We start from the raw sequence: 18,696 nt of genomic DNA on the forward strand, positions 1-18,696 counted from the left end.
CCATCCGATACGGAGCTTTCGAGATAGGCGCGGTTCCTGGGACCAAGTCTATCACGAACTCGATCTTCCGGTTTGGCGGCATTCCCGGTAACTCCGCGGGAAATACATCTGGAAATTCCCGGACCACGGATAACTCCTCGAGCGTAGGAGTCATCCTCTCGACTTCTACAACGGTCGCCAAATAGGCCACGCAACCACTGTTGACCAACTTCTTTGCCCTCGTCGCCGTCACTATAGCAGCGAAACGCGAGCTTCTACAAGCCCGATAGGTGAATTCCTCCTGGCCCGGCTCTCGAAACGTTATTACTTTACTTCTGCAGTGAATAGTCGTATAGTACTTCGAGAGCCAATCCATTCCTAGAATGACGTCGAAGTCCTTCAACTTCTTGAACATCAACATACGGATGGGCATTATCCAATCGCCCAACCACACTAGACAAGACCAACACTCCATCCGGACTAGAAAGTCACGTCCGGGGCCCGATACCCTCCAAGTGCTTTTACTCTCTTGTAGTTCTATGCCATGTGTGCGTGCAAATGACCTACTGATGAATGAATGTGTAGCACCTGTATCAAACATGACCCTGGAGCGAACTCCGTTAATTAAAACCATACCTGCGAGTACATGGCGATCCTCCGCCTCAGCAGGCTCTTCGGCTCGAGTTTGGGCGGCGAATACCCGCCCGCTCGGAGCTGATCTCGTTGCCTCCGGTTGGCGTGGTACCATCGCACGCCCAGCCGATGACGCAGCAGGTGGAACTCCCCCATAATGTGCCGGAGTCGCCGGAGCCGACGCGACCGAAGGGGCAGGCGAAGCCCTCACTGGACAGTAGCGGCTAATATGGCCCGCCTGTCCACACGTGAAGCACTTCCCTTCCCGTTGATCACACGTCCTTGGCTCGTGGTTCCCACCACAAATTGTGCATCGCTGCGGTCCGCGGCCTCTAGACTGCGTTCGCGGGTACTTCGGGGGCTTCCTTGACTTGGTCTGAGCTCCCGAGCTACTCTGGGCCCGCTTCTTGCCACCGTCCTTCTCGGACGCTTCTCGCTCCTCCCGGATGTGAGCGTTTCCTTGCTCCGCCCACAACGCTCTGTCGAGCACCTCCGCGAAGGTAGTGAGCTTCAGAATGTGCACCGCCCGGTAGATATCAGCCCGGAGCCCTCGCTCGAACCAATCGGCTCGATCCCTGTCATCCCGCACTACGTCGGGGACGCAGTCAATGATGTGAGAGAACTCCCGCTCATATTCCGCTACCGTGCGGTTCCCTTGCTTCAACTTTCGAAACTGCTCCTGGAGTTTCTTCTTCTCGCTATCGGGGAAGTAGTTGACATAAAACAATCCCCGAAATTCCTCCCACTTCAACGGCGGAAGGTCGGAAGCTCGGTTTCTCTTGATTCGCTTCCACCAAACCTTCGCCGTCTGCTCGAGGCAATGCGTGGCGAGGTAGATCTTGTCCCTCTCCAAAGTGTAGAGGTCCTCGAATAAGGTCTCCATTGAGTCCACCCACGACTCAACCATCCATGGCTCGACCTTCTCCCCCTCGAAGGTCGGTGGGTTGAACCTCCGAAACTTCTCGAGAGCAGCAAGCGCGCGCTCCCTCTCCGCCTCTAATGCCGTCGCATCGGGTGTCGTAGAACCCGACGCCGCCGGAGGAACGCTCGCCGGCGGAGGACGTGCCGCCACCGGAACTGCCGAAATGCCCTTGCCCTCAGCCACCGTAGGCGCACGAGCTGGAGGCGGGGGCGGACCACGGCCCTCAGTTGCAGCTGCAGTCGCCGCCGCAAAATGCAGCTCCATAAGTCCTTGGAGCTGCTCAAATCGACTCTCCTGGCGCTGTACAATGCCGGTCAAGGCCGACACCTGCGCCTGTAATTCCTGCACCTCACTAGATCCGAGTTCCTCGGGCACCTCAGAAGACGGTGCCGGGACGGACCTACGCACGTAGCGTCTTGGGGACATTGTTCCTGCAACGCAACAATCGGGTTAGCCATCTGACCCACTTAACTCCGTCGCATACACTACATTACGCGACTCGACTCCGCCCACAAGTGGACGTACACTAATGTATTAGACCTAACTCTTAGCGTCGTGTTGTCGGCCACCAACACAAACTCCTCGAGCTCGGAAACTAACACCGCTCGGATCTATCTCTAGCCACACTAGAGATTTATACTCGATCCGGCCCAATCGGATTCTTCTTCCACCGATTCAGGTTGACGTTTCTCTTACGTACTTATCACCTTAAGGTTGCCAACCTAGGTCTCCTAGGTCCATCCTAGACTCTCTCTTTACTTGCTCTTAATTGCTCTGATACCAACAGTACTCTGTCACGCCTCGAAACTGCTACCAATTTGGTCTGATTCGGGCGCGTCGAACAGACGCCGAACGGACAACACCTCTCCTGTCCGCCCAAGGCCAAACAACCAGATCATGTACAGTTAAGCGCCCAGGGAATGCTTAAATACATACATGATTGATACGATGCACACAAGTGCACAATAGCTAAGAGCAAGAACCACAAGTGAAATACAGGTGTATAAAGAGAGTACATCTACCTAATACAACCATTCAACATTTACATCATTTGAATATATTACATTTCCATCTTCCAAATGTAAATACATGTTCTCAAAATACATCATGGCTTTCCAATATCTATCCAAAACATCTAGTACACGAGGGTACTCTAATGCATAAAGGGAAAGCTACTAACTAGGCTCACTTAGGGCGCTATACCCTTGCCGCGATCCTCGCACGGCTCGCCTCTGTGTGTACCTGTACCCCAAAACCACACGGGGTGAGAACTATATATAAATATAGTTCCCAGTGGGTTCGGCCGCCGACTCCGCCGGTTTTCCCACTAGGTCTAAGCTGGCACAGATAGAGAGATAGATAGATATATAGAAAATGAACTGCAACTACTCTATCATGCCATCAATGATAATAATGCATGCAACAACTACTATCATGCTAGTATCATGTCATGAGTATATAAAGGTGCATAGCAATGTAATCTACAACATACACTATGTCTACTCAAGGTAATAATGCAAGTCTACTATGCATTTCATGTTTATTACCCAATCTACTTGGTTGACCCGTAGGTTAACCCTCGACTCACTCTCAATCTCATAGGTGAGGAGAAGCTGCACTCGCACACCGAGACCGTCTGCGGGACAACTACGTCTGCCCCTAGTGAAGTACTCCGGAGACTCGTGCTTCGATGGAGCGACCACCGACAAGCAAAACAGACTAGTGAGTATGATCCAATCCTCTCAAGAGGATACCCTGTCTACTAGGGTCAATGTGCCTCTGCTGCACAGTCATGATATATAATCAATGTTGGGACCTCTACTATCCCTAGGTTCATGTCAAGTTTACTACACTAGACTCAATGCCACTCGTTCGATCATTGTAGTAAGTTTTCTACTAATTGACATGCCACTCGTTCAAGTTTAGTGTCTCTACTACACTAGTCCAATGCCACTCTACTAGGCTATGTCCAAGTTCGGCTCTTTATGCCGCTATAGGATTCTATGCCATAAGACCCAATCCTCATGCTACCCTAGTCTAGGTGTTCAACTCATAAGTACACTACTAAGAAGCATGCAAGGAAAAGAAAATATACATCTATTAATCCTATAATGCAATATGATCAACATATATGTAACTTAGACATAAAAAGAAATCCGGATGTTTCAGAACGACACCCCCCACCTTTCGTGTATACGGAGGCTCTAGAAATGTGCTTCGGTGTCCTTTACGACGAAGCCTCGGTCTTCTTGTTCAAAGCGTTGCTCAATCGGCCTTCTTTTGCCGATAGCTCTTGACCCGCTCGACGAATCGAATTTCCGACTTCGCCCCCGCGTTTTGGCACCTACCAATTAGGTTAGAGGAGGGTCAAATGAGATCAATCCTCTACTTTTCCGAAAGACCCTATTTTGGTGCCCTAGGGTTAGCATCAAGCTAAACCCATCTCAAAATCCTAGATTCTAGCTCCAATCCTTCCATTCATGGTGCTAGGGATCCATTTGATCCCATCCAAAGAGCTAAAACTCAAAAACCCTAAATTTCATAAGCTAGGGTTAGAAGCTTACCTCTAGGTTATCTCAAAAGAGAGAGAAGGGGAAGAGGGAGAGGTCCAAAAGCTTCTTCTCCTCGATCTCCTTCTTCTTCTCCTTCATTTTCTTCCTTCTTTTTCTTTTCTTTTCTTCTTCTTCTTCTTCTTCTTCTTTTTCTCTTCTAGAGAGAGAGAGAGCAAGAGAGTGGGAGTGAGGGACAGGGGAAATGAGAGGCTGAGGGAGAGAGAGGGACCACAAGCCCTCTTATTGTAACAATATCCAGCTGGCCCCCTCAACTTTTCACTCTGTGCACTGCCCTTACTGGGCGTTCTGCGCGCGGAGGGACTAGTCTCCCCGACTTGGGACCGGTCCCCGAGAGCTTCAGCTCAGGTCACGTGTTCGGGTACCGGTCTCTCCCACAGAGACCGGTCCTCGGGAGACCGGTTCCTTCCTGAGAGACCGGTTCCCGAGAGCTGGGATCTCAGGACTTAGCCAATTTTTTGGCTTTTCTCGCTGGGATTACGTTCGGGAACCGGTCCCTCCCTGCCAGGGACTGGTTGCCTCAAGCAACCTCGCAACACCAGCCAATGGGACCGGTCCCTCCCTGCCCGGGACCGGTCCCCGAGAGCAGTTTTGCTCCAGTGCAAATTTCGCACTATTTGTTCTCGCGGACTCGTTTCCAATGCACCTTTGGTGATTTTAACATCTTTTGCTTTTCCAAAGCTTACCAATACGACCCTTGGTTGATTTTACATGAAGTCTAACTCTCGTATTTCGAGAATTCACTTCCTCACAGGCGTAGAGTAGACAGAGGAGCTACGCCGATCGACGACGGCGAGACTTGGAGTTCCAAGTAGGAGACCATGTTTTCCTGAAGGTCTCGCCGGCTAGAGGGATCAAGAGATTTGGGATTCGGGGTAAGTTGAGCCCTCGTTTCATTGGACCGTATGAGATCTTGGAACGTGTAGGTCCGGTAGCGTATCGACTTGCTCTACCACCAAACCTATCTGGCGTGCTCAACGTCTTTCATGTATCGGTCCTTCAGAGCAACCACGGAGTTGCGGAACGACTTGAGCTTCGAGGAGCAACCAGTGAGGATTTTGGCTCACGAGGTGCGAAAACTACGGAATCGGGATATTCCGCATGTGAAGATTCTTTGGAGCAACCACGGAGAGCGGGAGGCCACGTGGGAGCTAGAGACTGCGCTGCGGGAGCGCCATCCCCATCTTTTTCAGATGGAGCTTTGAGGTATGTGTTGTCGTTTGAGTTTCGCGGATGAAACTCCCTTTTAGGAGGGGTGAATGTAGTACACAGGACCTTTGCAAATTGCGAGGTTCGAGTGTTTGATATGTATTCCGAACTTTTCCACACTTGGTGGAAGGTCGTAGATGGTATTCCGACCTAAAAGTTTGATCTATAGGGTTTTGACTTTGTCCTGAGAGTTTTCACTCTCGGGGACCGGTCCCTGATAGGAGAGACCGGTCCCCTCAGAACAGTGTTGCGGCAGCCGGCGAGGCAACCGGTCCCTGGCGGGTGAGACCGGTCCCCGAGCGCTTTTTCGCGGGGAGAGACTGGTCCCACACGGGGAGAGACCGGTTCCCGAACGTTGGATTTTCGGGTTCGACCTGAGAGACCAGTCCCATGCGGGGAGAGACCGGGCCCCCCGGGCGAAATTGTCCAGTCCGGGCTGACGCAAGGATTGAAATGTTGGGGGACTTAGGTGGATTTTGTGCATGAGGGGGCTTTTAGAGCCACTTCTCCTCTCTTTTTCTCATATTTCTCATCCTCTCACATCCTCTAGAGAGAGAAGAAGAAGAAGAAGAAGAAGAAGAAGTTGGAGGAGAGCAAGATCTTGAGGCTTGGAGCATCTTCCTCTCCCTTTTGCTCACCATTGGAGGCTTGGGGCTTAGGCTAGGAGCTTGGTAGAGGATCAATCTTCAACCCTAGAGCATTTGGAGCTTGGTTTGGATCCTCTCTTGAGGTTAGTTGCTTATTTCTCCCCTCTAGACTTATTTTTGGTAGATTTTGGGATATGAAACCCTAGATTTGGATTTTAGGGTTTATTTTGGGAATTTTTGATTTGAGGGCTTGGAGACCTAATTGATGGGTTTAGAACCTTTCTCTAGGTTGGGTTGGAAAGGTTATTGCTCTTTTTGGAAGCTTGGGAAGGGATTTCATCACAAGAGGTGAGTTATGCCCTTTATGCTTAGATGGTTAATATTGAGCTTTCCGATGTTTGTTTCGATTGTGTAACTCTTGTTCCTACATCTTTAGGGTGCTAGGAGACTTGTGGACACCTCTGTTCTGCGAAACGAAGAATTTCGATGTTTGGTTTGTTTGACTTCATGAAATTGGGGCAAAATGGCCCCTATGCATTACATACTCGTCGTAAAATCCTTTTGAATATAAATCCATGCTAGATAGGATTTATGGGAATTTTAGAACCATTGAAATGCATGTGCTATGTGTAAGATGAATATCACTCTATATAGTAGAGCTATATGTGTAGACTGCATGCATGTGAAAGGTGTGCATCTTTTCAAGTTGAGAACATGTCTCTTATGCTAGAAATGGTTAGAGTTATGTATTCATGAACATAATCATCAAGCTTGGACTCGTTGAACAAAAGTGTCATAAAGGGGCACTTGAAACTAGTAAACTATGAAATGCAACATAGAGACATAGTGATAGGTCATTGGACATCGACTATATTCCATGTTAGAGACATGATAACATAGTGATAGGCCTTTGTGACATTCGATACACTCCATGTTTATAGACATGAGGACTTGAGACTTGAGACAGACTTATACGCATGCTTGCCATTGTGCTCATTCGCACATGCTTGTGAGGGTCGCTCCCTACAAGCTGGCACTCTGGAGTTAGCCATCGCGATACATATTCGCCGTGCGAAATTGGGCGCCGAAGTGGATTGCTGTGGGAAAGGCTCATTCCTAAGACTCGGGATGTTGACTACCACAGGGCCATTAGGCAAGGCACCGGCCAGAAAGCCTACGGGTTGGTCTTACAGGCCAAACAGCCTTCGGGCGGGTCTTCATGCCAGACAGCCTTCGGGTGGGTCTTATAAGATTAAACTTTTAACAGTTAAGTGACAAGTGGACAATGACTAGAATAGTAAATAATGACATCTTTACTATTTGCATCGAGGACATTGTGTTGGTTGCATACTCATGCTTATACAGGTTAATTATATTCATGAACATACTTGTTGTAGTTGCTTCATTTCTTATGCAGTTCATGCTAAGTAGAGATATCATGGTAGAATAGTACTCATGGTTCCATACCTGTTTATTATTTCGCTTTCGTTATACTTGTACTGACCCTTTTTTGTAGCTCTTGGGCCTAGTGGCGCATTTCACTGAAGTCAGTAATTGCCTACTGGGAACTATTATTTAATAGTTCTCACGCCCTCTGTTTTATGGTTTTATTTCAGAGCCTTCGGCACCGGCGGAGGCACGGGATCGCGGCAAGGGAGTCGCGTAGCTAGTTAGCGGGGAGCTACTTTTGAGCTTAGGTGGTTTACTCTTTCTTTTATTGTATTAGGGAGAGAGAGAGATTTTGTGTACCATGTATAGGGACCACCTGTGCGTTTGTGTTAGCTTTTGTTTTGGGATTCCTATTGTATTTCTTCTAGTGGATTTTTGGTATATGGATCGTTTCCTCTTTTGTAGCAACTAGATATACTTGCTCTGATACTCCTAGTTGTTCTCTTTTTACTGCTTCATTTATCATTTTGTCTTAGACGCGTTATATGTTCTAGACATATAGCGGGTCTGGGCACGCGCCGGGCGGGCTTCCGCTGGGTCCCGGGGCATGACAATATGTGTTAATAATCATTCATGCATAATAGGGTAATTTTACATGTGAATATTGGTTGGGCTTCAATTATATGCTTCTAACGTAGATGAACATAGTGATTGATATGAAGCATAGAGGACATGTTTGTTGGAACTCTATACATGTGTGAATGTGAGACTTCGACTATGATGATAGTAAACAAAGGTGACATTGACAATAGGGACAAGATTAGCATTGAGGAATGAATCGTTAAACAAAGTTTAACCATTAGTGGCATTATGGTAAGTGTAGCCTAGAGTGTGGCATATATGACAAGGTAGAAACCTCTTATAGTATTGTGGCATTGTGACATTGTGGCTATACGTCGTCAAGTTGAGGATTGGATCGATACTCACTTTAAGTCTTGGCTTGAGGGAGGGAGCTCCCCCTCAGACGGTGCGCTCCGGAGTAGGTCACCATGGGGATAGTGGCCCCGAAGACGGTCCCTCGAGTGGAAGTGCTTGGAGCCTCCTCGATCAATAGGGATTTCGGGTTGTGAGTTTTTGGGGTTAACAAGGTTAACCGGCACAATTGGGTAAAAACCAAGGTAAATTGTGGAAAGAGCATGCATCCATATTCATCGTTACATGATTATATATCTATTTATTTACAGTTTTCTTGCAGGTATAGTATTAGCATTAGTATAGTTACTATTCCCTTTTCTTGAAATACTTAAGCCTACATAGATCTAGTGGGTAAGTCGGCGAGATCGATGGCCGAACCCACTGGAAACTTCGTTGTAGTTCTCACACCACTAAGCCTACAAATCCGAGTGTGAGCGGGGGGGCGGAGGATCGAGGCAAGGGTATTGCGCCATAGCTAGTGGCCACCGGAGTACATACATAGTCATTCCCTTTTGTTCATGTATCAACTTTTATTTTGTTGATCAAGTGATGTAAAAGTTGTAAACAATCATGTATTTTGGGTTGGATGATTATGATGTAAAGAAATTATGAATGAAAGTAAAATGAATGTAATAATTTTAGTTTACTTGTATTTGGTTAAAATGTAATCAAATATTATGTATGTGGTTGCTTGTAGTAGTTTAGAGCTTTCATTCATGTTGTTGCTTGCCCTCGTGCAAGTCTTGTATAATTGCAATTCTCATTGATTGATTGCTTAATTATACTTGTTGCTAGAGCCTTGGGCGGGCAGGAGAGGTCCTGTCCGTTCGGCGTTTGTTGACGTGGCCCGAATCCGACCAAATAGGCGGAGCTCGGGGCATGACAGTGTGACCAATGTGTTTTTTGTTTTCGGTGATCAGGATGTCACAACATGCACGATTGCTGATACGAGCTACCCCGACATTGCCTGTGGAGTTGAATTAGACTAGATCTAGTGACGTGCAATAGTTGCATGAGCAGTTAGTAGGGATAGCAGGGATGATGGAGAGGCAGGCCGAGGATTCTCGGCGACAGGGGGAGTTTATGTAGAGGATGTGCGAGTTATGGGAGGCGAGTGTCTCAATGTGAGCTCCTGAGTAGCAGGCACCATCATCGATCGTACTAGTAGATACCCTAGCAGCGGCGACACCTCTGGCAGGGGTCACCGCTGCGATATTGATGCCTATTGAAAAAATGTCTAGGGCTCGCAGAGGGATGTCCGAGGCTGAGCAGGTACTGGTTCGGACAAAGTTGATGGACTTTCTGGAAGGGGATGGCTATACTTGGTCTAGGAGAGTTAGGGCAAGCAGATCTCAGAGCGCGCCTCCAGTGTTGTGGAAGGAGTTCTAAGAGATGTTGTTTGGAGCCTATTTTTCAAATAGTATGAAACAGAAGCTGGAAGATGATCTAAAGAAGTTACGATAGGGAGACCAATCAATTCAAGAGTATGCAAGGGAGTTTAATAGCCTTCTTAATTGTGTACCTTTGTAGCACGGGATGAGGCGCACAAAGCTTATCTATTTGAGTGAGGGTTGTGACTAGAGATATACTTGTTGGTTTAGGCACAACATCTCTAGACCCTAGATGAGGTTATAGAGATGGCCTTGTTAGGGAATGAGGCGTGACAGTGATGAATGAAATAGGCATAGGAATTGGAGAGGGGCCAAGAAAAGAAGTGAATAGTAAAGACTGAAAGTAGATAGTCTAGCTCTAAAAGACTATCGAAATATTCATGATCTCACTCCCAGGGTCATAAATCTTCCATAGGACGGAGGTCTGGTGTATCCCGGCAGCAGCAGCAATAGTGGCGACAAGATAGGTGTGTGATTTGCGGAGGGCCGCATTAGCCTTACACATGTGCACAACGGGAGGGGTGATGCTTCCACTGATCGATGCAAGAGGATTGTGGGTTAATAGCATCTTCTACTAGAATGGACCAGACTAGAGTAGGATACTATTAGAACTTTACTATTCTGTATAGTAGCATGTACTTAGTACAACTGGCTCAGCTAGTGGGGGATTTATGTACATATGGATGAGAACGTTGTATTCTGGAGACGTCGGCTATACTATTTTATTATTCAGACTATGATACTTGTTAATTGTGGACTCCTAGGATTTGTGTAGTTGTGGACTCCTAGAACTAGTTTACTTGACAGGTGGTTTTGACACTTCGTGTGTGCGGAGTGTTTTTTCGTGTATATGATGGATTTGTTGGCGTATCTGAGGCTTCTGCTATAGGCTGAGACGTGACAAGTGTAATCAATCAAAGTACTATAGAAGCTGTGTGTCAATTGAACAAGCAGTCTGACTAGTAACCTAATTCATAACTGTCGAGTTGGTCTAAAGACCTCTGGATAAAGTCATAAGTTCTTCAAACCTAACTCATGGATTGTTTAGACCACCTTTTTGGAAAAGAATACTCCATGTCGGTGGCCAAACTGACTAGTGTCTTTGATTGCGGATTGAGTAGTGGCAAAACATGTCGTACACTCAAATAATCAAACCACAGTGGAAAGCCGCAAAACTCACATGGAGTAATCTATTCGACAAAGAAGCTGAAGTCTCAAGGTGAGAATTACTAGTTTGATCAAGTAGGTCAATCTCATGGAATAATTAGCCAACCAGGTAGGTCAATATCATAGAATAACCAGCGGACTAAATAGGTCAATTTCATGAAAATAACCAGCCGACCAAGTAGGTCAATCTTATGGTATAACCAGCTGACTAAGTAGGTCAATCTTATGGAATAACTAGCCGACCAAGTAGGTCAAACTCATAAAAATAATTAGCCGACCAAGTAGGTCAACTCATGGAATAGCTAGCTGACCAGGTAGGTCAATCTCATGGAATAAATCAACCAAGTAATCAATCTAATGGAATAACAAGCCAACCGAGTAGGTCAATCTCATGGAAATAATCAGCTGACCAAGTAGGTCAATCTCATGAAAATAACCATCTGAACAATTAGGTTATTCTCATGGAAATAACCAGCCAACAAGTAGGTCAATCTCATACAAGTCTATAATTAGGATATAACCAATACTACCCTCACTACAACAAAAGTAGGTTTTAGTGGCGACTTTTTGGTGGCGACAGGCATTGTCGCCGCCAATACATAGAAAATGGCGACGACAATTATTTGTCGCCGCCATTGCATAGAAAATGGTGGCGACATTTATTTGTCGCCGCCATTGCATAAAAAATGGTGGCGACAATTATTTGTCGCCGCCAATACATAAAAAATGGTGGCGATATTTATCAGTCGCCGCCATTACATAGAAAATGGTGGCGACATATAGGTGTCGCCACTAAAACGGAAAATATAGCGGCGACAATGTGTCGCCGCTATATATCCTTATGAAGCGCGCCAAGACTTCCCTCTTTTTTTCACCACTCACCAAACCCATCCCTGGCCCAAATAAAAACCTCAATTACCAAAAAAAAAAAAAAAAAAAAAAAGAGAAAACAAAAAAGGGTCGTATCCCTCTTCTCCCCTCACCCGACACCCCCCCGAAACCCTAGAGAGGCCCTCGCTCTTCTTCTCCACTGCGCCCGTTCCCTGCGTCGACCTCACAGGAACGCCTCAGCGTCGACCTTTTCTCTCCCTCCGAGCTCGAGCTCTGCATGGTGCGGTGGATATCCCTCCTCATTGGGGTCCTAAACCTAGGGATCGTCCTTTTGGGAGGGATTCTGTTGGACTCCGTTGTCTCCGGCTTCTCAGCCACGGCGAAGATCCTCATCGCCACGACGACGCTTATCGCCGGCGTGAGGGTCGCAGCCATGGTCGGCGCCGCGAGGGCGCAGCATGCCGCAGCAGAGAACATTGCTGGTATTTGGCGGACGGTTCCGTCGCCGTCGACGGCGCTCTTCGCCACGAGAGACGGGTACCTTCTCCCTTTTGATGCGCGAGGTAGCTGAGTTTTTTTTTAAATTTCGATCTAGGGTTCTAGATTTGTAGCTCTGGTAAGCATTTGGGAAATAGAAAAATCTAGTGCTTCTGTTGTAACAGGAAACACAAATGAGATTATGAGCTTCAGAAGCTCTAGTTTGGCGCTTCAACTGCTGCTGTAGGGAAAATTTGTTGAAGGGATTTTATTATATTGCTTCTTCTAGAAACAGTATATAGATAGCAATGGACTATTTATTGTTCATCAGTCACCTCAAGTAGAGCATTTGATATACCAGCAAATTTTGGTGCTTCTGCTGTAATGAGAATCAGAAATGAGACACTGATGCCCAGAAGTAGAAGCTTCATTTATGTGTTTCTACTTTTGCTGCAGGGAAAATATGTTGATGCAGGGAAATATGTGTTTCTACTTTTGCTACAGGGAAAGTATGGAAGCGAACTATACTAGATTCTTTTCTTGTCCTGGTGTGGGGTGGTAGTTATTATGCAATGTTTCAGGTGTTCAGACATATTAAAGTGGAGGTCCTTTTATGCGACTCATGATACTGCATGGAAAGCTCATTACAGAGAGGTATTTGACCATGCGATTCGAGAGGCTTTATGCTGTCTAGGACGTGCGAAGTATTTGTATGTCCCTCTCTTTCATTTATGTGAAATGAAGCTTTAGTTTTAGTTTATTATTTGGCTGATTTCTTTTTATATTTCAAATTAGGATTGCTTAGAAGAAGATGAAGTTTACTCTGTGGCAAGACTCTTAGGCGACTTGGTGGCATATCGAGCATCAAGAACAGGACATTTGGAACTCTTGCAGGTAAATTACCTCCATGAAGTATTAAATTTTTAGTACAAAGTAACCAATCCCCCCACTCGCGCCACCCCTTTCCCGCCCCCCCAAAACAAAAAAAAAAACCCAAACAAAACACATGCATATACTACGCTTCAATATTGTGCTATAAGTTCTGAGCTCTTGGTATAATTTACTTTTACTTTTTGGGCAATGAACCATTTGTCATGTCATGTGTATCTGCTGCATAATATCTTAGAAAGAGCAGGGAATTAAAGAGTCAAATTGTATTAAATGATACAAATCATATCAAGGGGCTATTCTTGTGCTGGTATTTCATTTTCATTTTATTTGAGTCTTTCAAGGACTTCTTTTGTACAGTTTTCTTTCCATGTTTGAATTTGATTAAACTTCTTGTACTATAAAACGCTCAGGCATTTACATGCTTTACATTAGGCTTTATTTTTTGCTCAAGCATTCAATTATTATCTTGTTCAGGACTTGCTCTATTACAAAGTCATAGACACTCACCTAGCATGCTAAGTGAACTCATAGAGGCACCGAAGGAACTTAAGGACAACAAATATCTGTAGCGTTAATTTGTGTATGGATGAAATGATAAGTCAAACAGCATATAGTAGTAATATGAACAAACCTCCAGATCGAACGGCCTTCAATTTGAAAATTGCGATCCTCAGCTGGCAGACTACATTGAAAGTGAATTTCTAGAGGAGCAGGTAAAGCTTTTGGTTCTTTGCTTTTTGTTCTTAATACTTCTTCTTTTATTTTCTATTTCAGGATCAGGGTATCACTTTTGTGTTTCGTTTCTAATTTTCTAATATGTAAGGGATTTAATTATTATTATTATTATGTCTAATTTTCTAACATCGGATATCATAATGAGGATTCTGAAGGATTACAATCAATATGTAATGCGAAATTTAGCACGAGGGTACACAAGAAAGGACTTAGGTGTCAGCTATGTTAAGGCATGTTGTATGTTTGCAGTTTATTTTGCTTGCGAATAGTTAGAAACTCTACCATCTTAATTCTTTATGAAACTATAGGACTTCTATGAGGGTACTAATGAAGTACTAATACATGTCTTATAAGTACTAATACATGTCTTATAATTGTACAACTTCCAGGAGAAGCAATTAAGGGTCAATATGAAGATCAATAAATTGCGTGAGACAGTGAAGGCGCATCAACAAAAGGTAGGCAGAGTGCGCTTGTGAATGCCAATTTGGTATTCATCCAAAAAATTGATGTTGAAATGGAACAAATATTTTATTGGATTTTGAGATTGGGACTTTGTTTTTGACGCTTACAATTATCCATTTGTCTTCTTTACTTTTTGGTTGCACATATTTTTACTCTGCCAACTGCAGCAAAAATGTGGTCAAAATTAGTTATTCTGTCCCCTTATATTCTTGTCCCTCACTTTATGCCTGCTTGTCTCTGTGATCGCTGCTTCTTAAAATTAAACTGTTCTGTGCTTCATAAGAGGCAATTATCAGGCATTTCACTCTCCTTTTTCTTTCTTCATTTCAGGCTGATATATTCAGCTTGCGTGAGAGAGATTTGCTGAAGCACGATGCTGACGAAGTCTCACAGCATCAAGCCAAGGGAGAGAATAAAGAGAGAGCAACATGCTGGTTAGATTTTCACACTTGCATGTGTTCTCAAAATTAGTCATTAGGTTTCTTAGATGTTTGTCAATGTTGCTAATATGTATTTCTTTTCCTTTTGTTTTTGCTAACTTTTTTCAGACATACTGAAATCCCAAGGGATTTGTAGATCAGAAATATATAGTGTTTTATATTTCAATAGGATGTAGGGATTACCATTCAATTTCTTTTTGAGTTTTTATCAGTAGTAAATTACTAAACCCATTATTTTCTGGGTGAACCTCTCAAATTGGGCAAACGGTGACTCATAGTATCTATGCCATTCATGCTGAAATTTTTTTTGGAATCTTTTGCATATGATGGCTATATCAATGTTGTACTATGTTAATATCATTCCTACAGTTTTGGTATGATGTTGATAATTATGTGCCTTAATATGTATGTGGGAGCATCTGGCTGCAAACTAATTTTGCTTTAGACAATTTTCTTAAGCATGTACTTTTTAATATGGTTTTTGAAGGAAGTCAGCAATGGTTTTTCTTTGTTCAATACAATGTAATATTTGATCTCATTTAAGGGCTTCTAGATCTTTTTAACCTTTACTATATTTTTACAGCTTGTGAGACCTTATTATATATATATATATATGTGTGTGTGTGTGTATGTGTATAATTGTCATTCACTTCTTTTGTCTTCAAGTGCATAATTACTTAATTGAATAGATTCTAGTTTCTTCTCCAGCAAGCCCTCAAGGAAGTAGGAGCTAGTAATTGAATTCTTATACCTTTCAAAAGCCTTCCTTTTACTTTGTTTCTTTGTCTTTATTTGTTTTTCTTATAAGATGCTTTTACAATGATGATACCAGCATCATGTGGTATCAATTCCTAGTCAATTGTCTTAACTAGCAAAGTGCCAAAAACAAGCATTCTTTGCACGGGGATGAAGATTGTATCATGTACCTAATCTTACATTGTACATTTATCACCTACTTTCAACATAGGGAGTTAAATCAGATGCTTTTTGATGTGGTACAATTAGTATTAATTAATGTTAAATTTAAGTCTAGAAGGTACTAAAATTAGAATTACAGGTTTCAGTGAATAAATAGTCATGGCGCTTTGGATACTGGACTTTCTTGTAGAAAATGGTATAAATACTATAATATAATTTCTTGATGATAATTTCTCAAGTTTAAGATGCACTTTTTGTTAGTGACCAAGTTGAATATTTGCAGTTTTGAGGTCCTTTAATTGAACTTGCAGTTGGTGGGGCCTTGTTGAGCAATCATGGGGAATACTTCAAACTTATCCAAAATTACTGCCTTTCTACTCAAATTTTGATCAGGTCGGTTTCCAATTTTATATCTGGTTTTTTTTGATTCTCCTATTCCTAAAAGGGTGAATATGTTGCTGTATGTTTAAGTTTCACTATGTATTTGTTGTCTCTGGGGGTCAAATTTATTCCATGTGTATCACATTTCATTTAACTTGATGCAATCAGGCATTAAAAGCTGGATTGGTCAATGTTCTAGTAATGGTTGATTTTCTGTTTTTGGATTACTTCGATTTCCTGCCTGAATTATGTGATGGCGCTGGATTGGTCAATGAGTATTAGATTGTATTTGATGTAACTGAGCGCAATATCACATGTACATCTCAGCATGATAGATAGTACATGTACATCTCAGCATTCCATTTGTCGCCATCGACTTTTTAAGAGTGGTTGCGCTGTAACAACTCAGTAGATTGATTCACTACCCTCTTGATGTCCTTGTAGCTGGTATTCATGATGCTTTTAAGCCTAGAAATTCTTCTTTATTATTTTTTAAGTTACTATACGTACGTACGAGCTAGTGATCAAGATGGCAACTACACAATAACAACTTTCTTTTAGACAGAAAAAGCGCTTTCAGGTGATAGCACTTTGTTGTCTAGTTTCAATAAATTGTGTTTGATTATTAAGGCGGCTGAATTCGGTGCATCTGTGCCTGCTTTTGGGGTCCATTTGGTTAACAATTTGTTCTTCCCTGGGACCATCCAAAGGATTCAGCCGACACTCTTACATTCAGTCGATTCAAAGATGAGCAGTACCATTTTATTCACTCGGAATTTTGATTACTTTGGCCAAACATGGGATCATACCTAATCCCGTACGATTAAGAAAATAAGATTTGAAGCGCTTCAAATCTGATTGTTTGTTTGTGATTGAAATATGAGCTGAAATAAACGTTACTTGTTACTTGTTACTTCATTCGCATTCGCATCTTACTGTTTTGTAATTTCTTTTTATGTAATGCTAGTCATATTTGTAATTATTATTCTGATTTCTCAAAGTTACTTAGTTTCTTTGTTACTCTTAATGCTCAATATTTGGTTACATGCACTAAATTAATGTCGGTTTCTACCTGTTATATAGTTCATAGCGAACATTGTTATCTACGTACTTGGCCTCTTTATTCTTACATTGTTTGCGTTATCAATTTAGGGATCAACAAATGTCGAAAAGCTAATTTTTCTTTATTTTTATTTGCAGATTTATAAAAGGTGGTGACGAGAAATATTTTGGCAGGTCATTGGTGATGTATTGAATCAAGTTTAAGAATTTAGACATATTTTGAAAACTTTACATTTGATAGCATGTGGAAATAACAAAAATACTATTATTGTGTTTTGTTTTTTGGTTGTGTTGGGTGATTGTATTACTTATATATGATGATTCAGTCTTATATACGTTGTCCCAAACTTTTTTCTATTGTGAGAGACAATTCGATGCAAAATGTAGGATTTCTACTTGTTGATATGTGGTTTGTTTAGAAAGCTTTCTGTTATATTTATGAAGAATTGGCTTTCTTTGTCTCAAATTTTATCTGGTTTTAAGAGAATTAAATTGAAATTAAAGGTTAAAAATTAAGAATGAGAAATTTTTATAACTATAGGTTATTTTTTAGCAATTTATACTAAATCAATAATATCTATTACTACCAATTATTTTTTAAAAAAAAATTAATTTTATATCAGAAAAATGATGGCAACAATAGTCGCTACCATAAAACTAATTATTTAACTTTTAGCGGCGACAAATTGTCGCCACCAAATATTCCTGTTCGGGTCCGACAAGGTTTTAGTGGCGACGGTATGTCGCCGCTAATTACCTAACTTTTCGCGGTGACAGTGTGTCGCCGCTAATTATCTAACTTTTCGCGGCGACTGTATGTCGCCGCTAATTATCTAACTTTTAGCGGCGACACATTGTCGCCACCAAATTGTTTTACCGACGGGGTTTTAGGCGGCGGCATGCGGCGACAGATTGTCGCCGCCAAAACGTTTTCCGTGGCGACAATATTGGCTATGGTGGCGACATTTGTCGCCACTAAATCTTGTATCTGTAGTAGTGCCTACATATCACATACAATGACTACATAGATCATGCAATAGTCCATAGATCATGCAATGAACGATACGAAGTAATAATTAGTATGAAAGCCAAAAAGTAAAGCAAATAAGATAGGGATGTAGGCATAACCGATCTATAGTACAACAAGATAACATAGAAGTATAAGATAAATAACTGAGTATAATACAACATTATTGACAACCGGATTGAAGCACCCACTTATAATCCAAGTACTCGATTCTTGACTCAACTAATGCCTCTTGGTATGATCGACATGAACTTAGATATAGTAACCACGTGTCAAAATCAGCCTAAATGTGCCCACAACACCAACTGATACGTCGAACCACACCGAAGTGCACTATGACATAACCGAAATACTAGTTTCGCAAACCAACTTCTGAAACTAAACCCAAGACAAGCCCGACTCTTGGCCATATGTTGAGAAGGTTAAAAATTCAACACCCAAAATCTCAACAAACTTGAAGAATAAAGTATGCCATAAATATGGAACAAAATGTGCCCTCGAAACGAAAAGAAGACTCAATCGACATCTTTTAGACATCAATTGGCATCTTCTGACACTCGGCAACTGTCAAGGATTCAAAAGCAACAACAACCAAGTTGAGTATGCCAAATCAATCGAAAGTCAAAGCCACAACAAATAGTGCACAC

General features: G+C 42.9%; 1 protein-coding gene across 5 annotated transcripts; it reads left to right on the plus strand.

The window, feature by feature from the left end:
- Nucleotides 11,765-17,427, plus strand: LOC109712883. Of its 5 annotated transcripts, none has more exons than XR_002216993.1 (8): nt 11,765-12,190; nt 12,712-12,784; nt 12,926-13,024; nt 14,146-14,214; nt 14,552-14,655; nt 15,719-15,775; nt 15,891-15,972; nt 17,161-17,427. XR_002216993.1 is itself a non-coding variant. In XM_020236680.1 (8 exons), the coding sequence occupies exons 1-8, from the start codon at nt 12,112-12,114 to the stop codon at nt 17,176-17,178; spliced, it is 603 nt and encodes a 200-aa protein (XP_020092269.1). In that variant the 5' UTR covers nt 11,975-12,111; the 3' UTR covers nt 17,179-17,427. The 5 variants fall into 5 exon arrangements, 3 of the variants coding, with proteins under 3 accessions (XP_020092268.1, XP_020092266.1, XP_020092269.1); XM_020236680.1 differs by lacking the exon at nt 15,719-15,775 and adding an exon at nt 12,587-12,639 and having other exon boundaries at nt 11,975-12,216; XM_020236679.1 differs by lacking the exon at nt 17,161-17,427 and having other exon boundaries at nt 15,863-15,972.

The sequence above is a fragment of the Ananas comosus genome, linkage group 7, assembly GCF_001540865.1.
Source record: "Ananas comosus cultivar F153 linkage group 7, ASM154086v1, whole genome shotgun sequence".
NCBI lineage: Eukaryota > Viridiplantae > Streptophyta > Magnoliopsida > Poales > Bromeliaceae > Ananas > Ananas comosus.

Coding starts and splice junctions, on each gene's coding strand:
- LOC109712883 (XM_020236677.1), top strand. CDS start 11,931: ATGGTGCGGTGGATATCCCTCCTCATTGGGGTCCTAAACCTAGGGATC. Junction 12,191..12,711: donor CTCTTCGCCACGAGAGACGG/GTACCTTCTCCC, acceptor GCAATGTTTCAG/GTGTTCAGACATATTAAAGT. Junction 12,785..12,925: donor GGAAAGCTCATTACAGAGAG/GTATTTGACCAT, acceptor ATTTCAAATTAG/GATTGCTTAGAAGAAGATGA.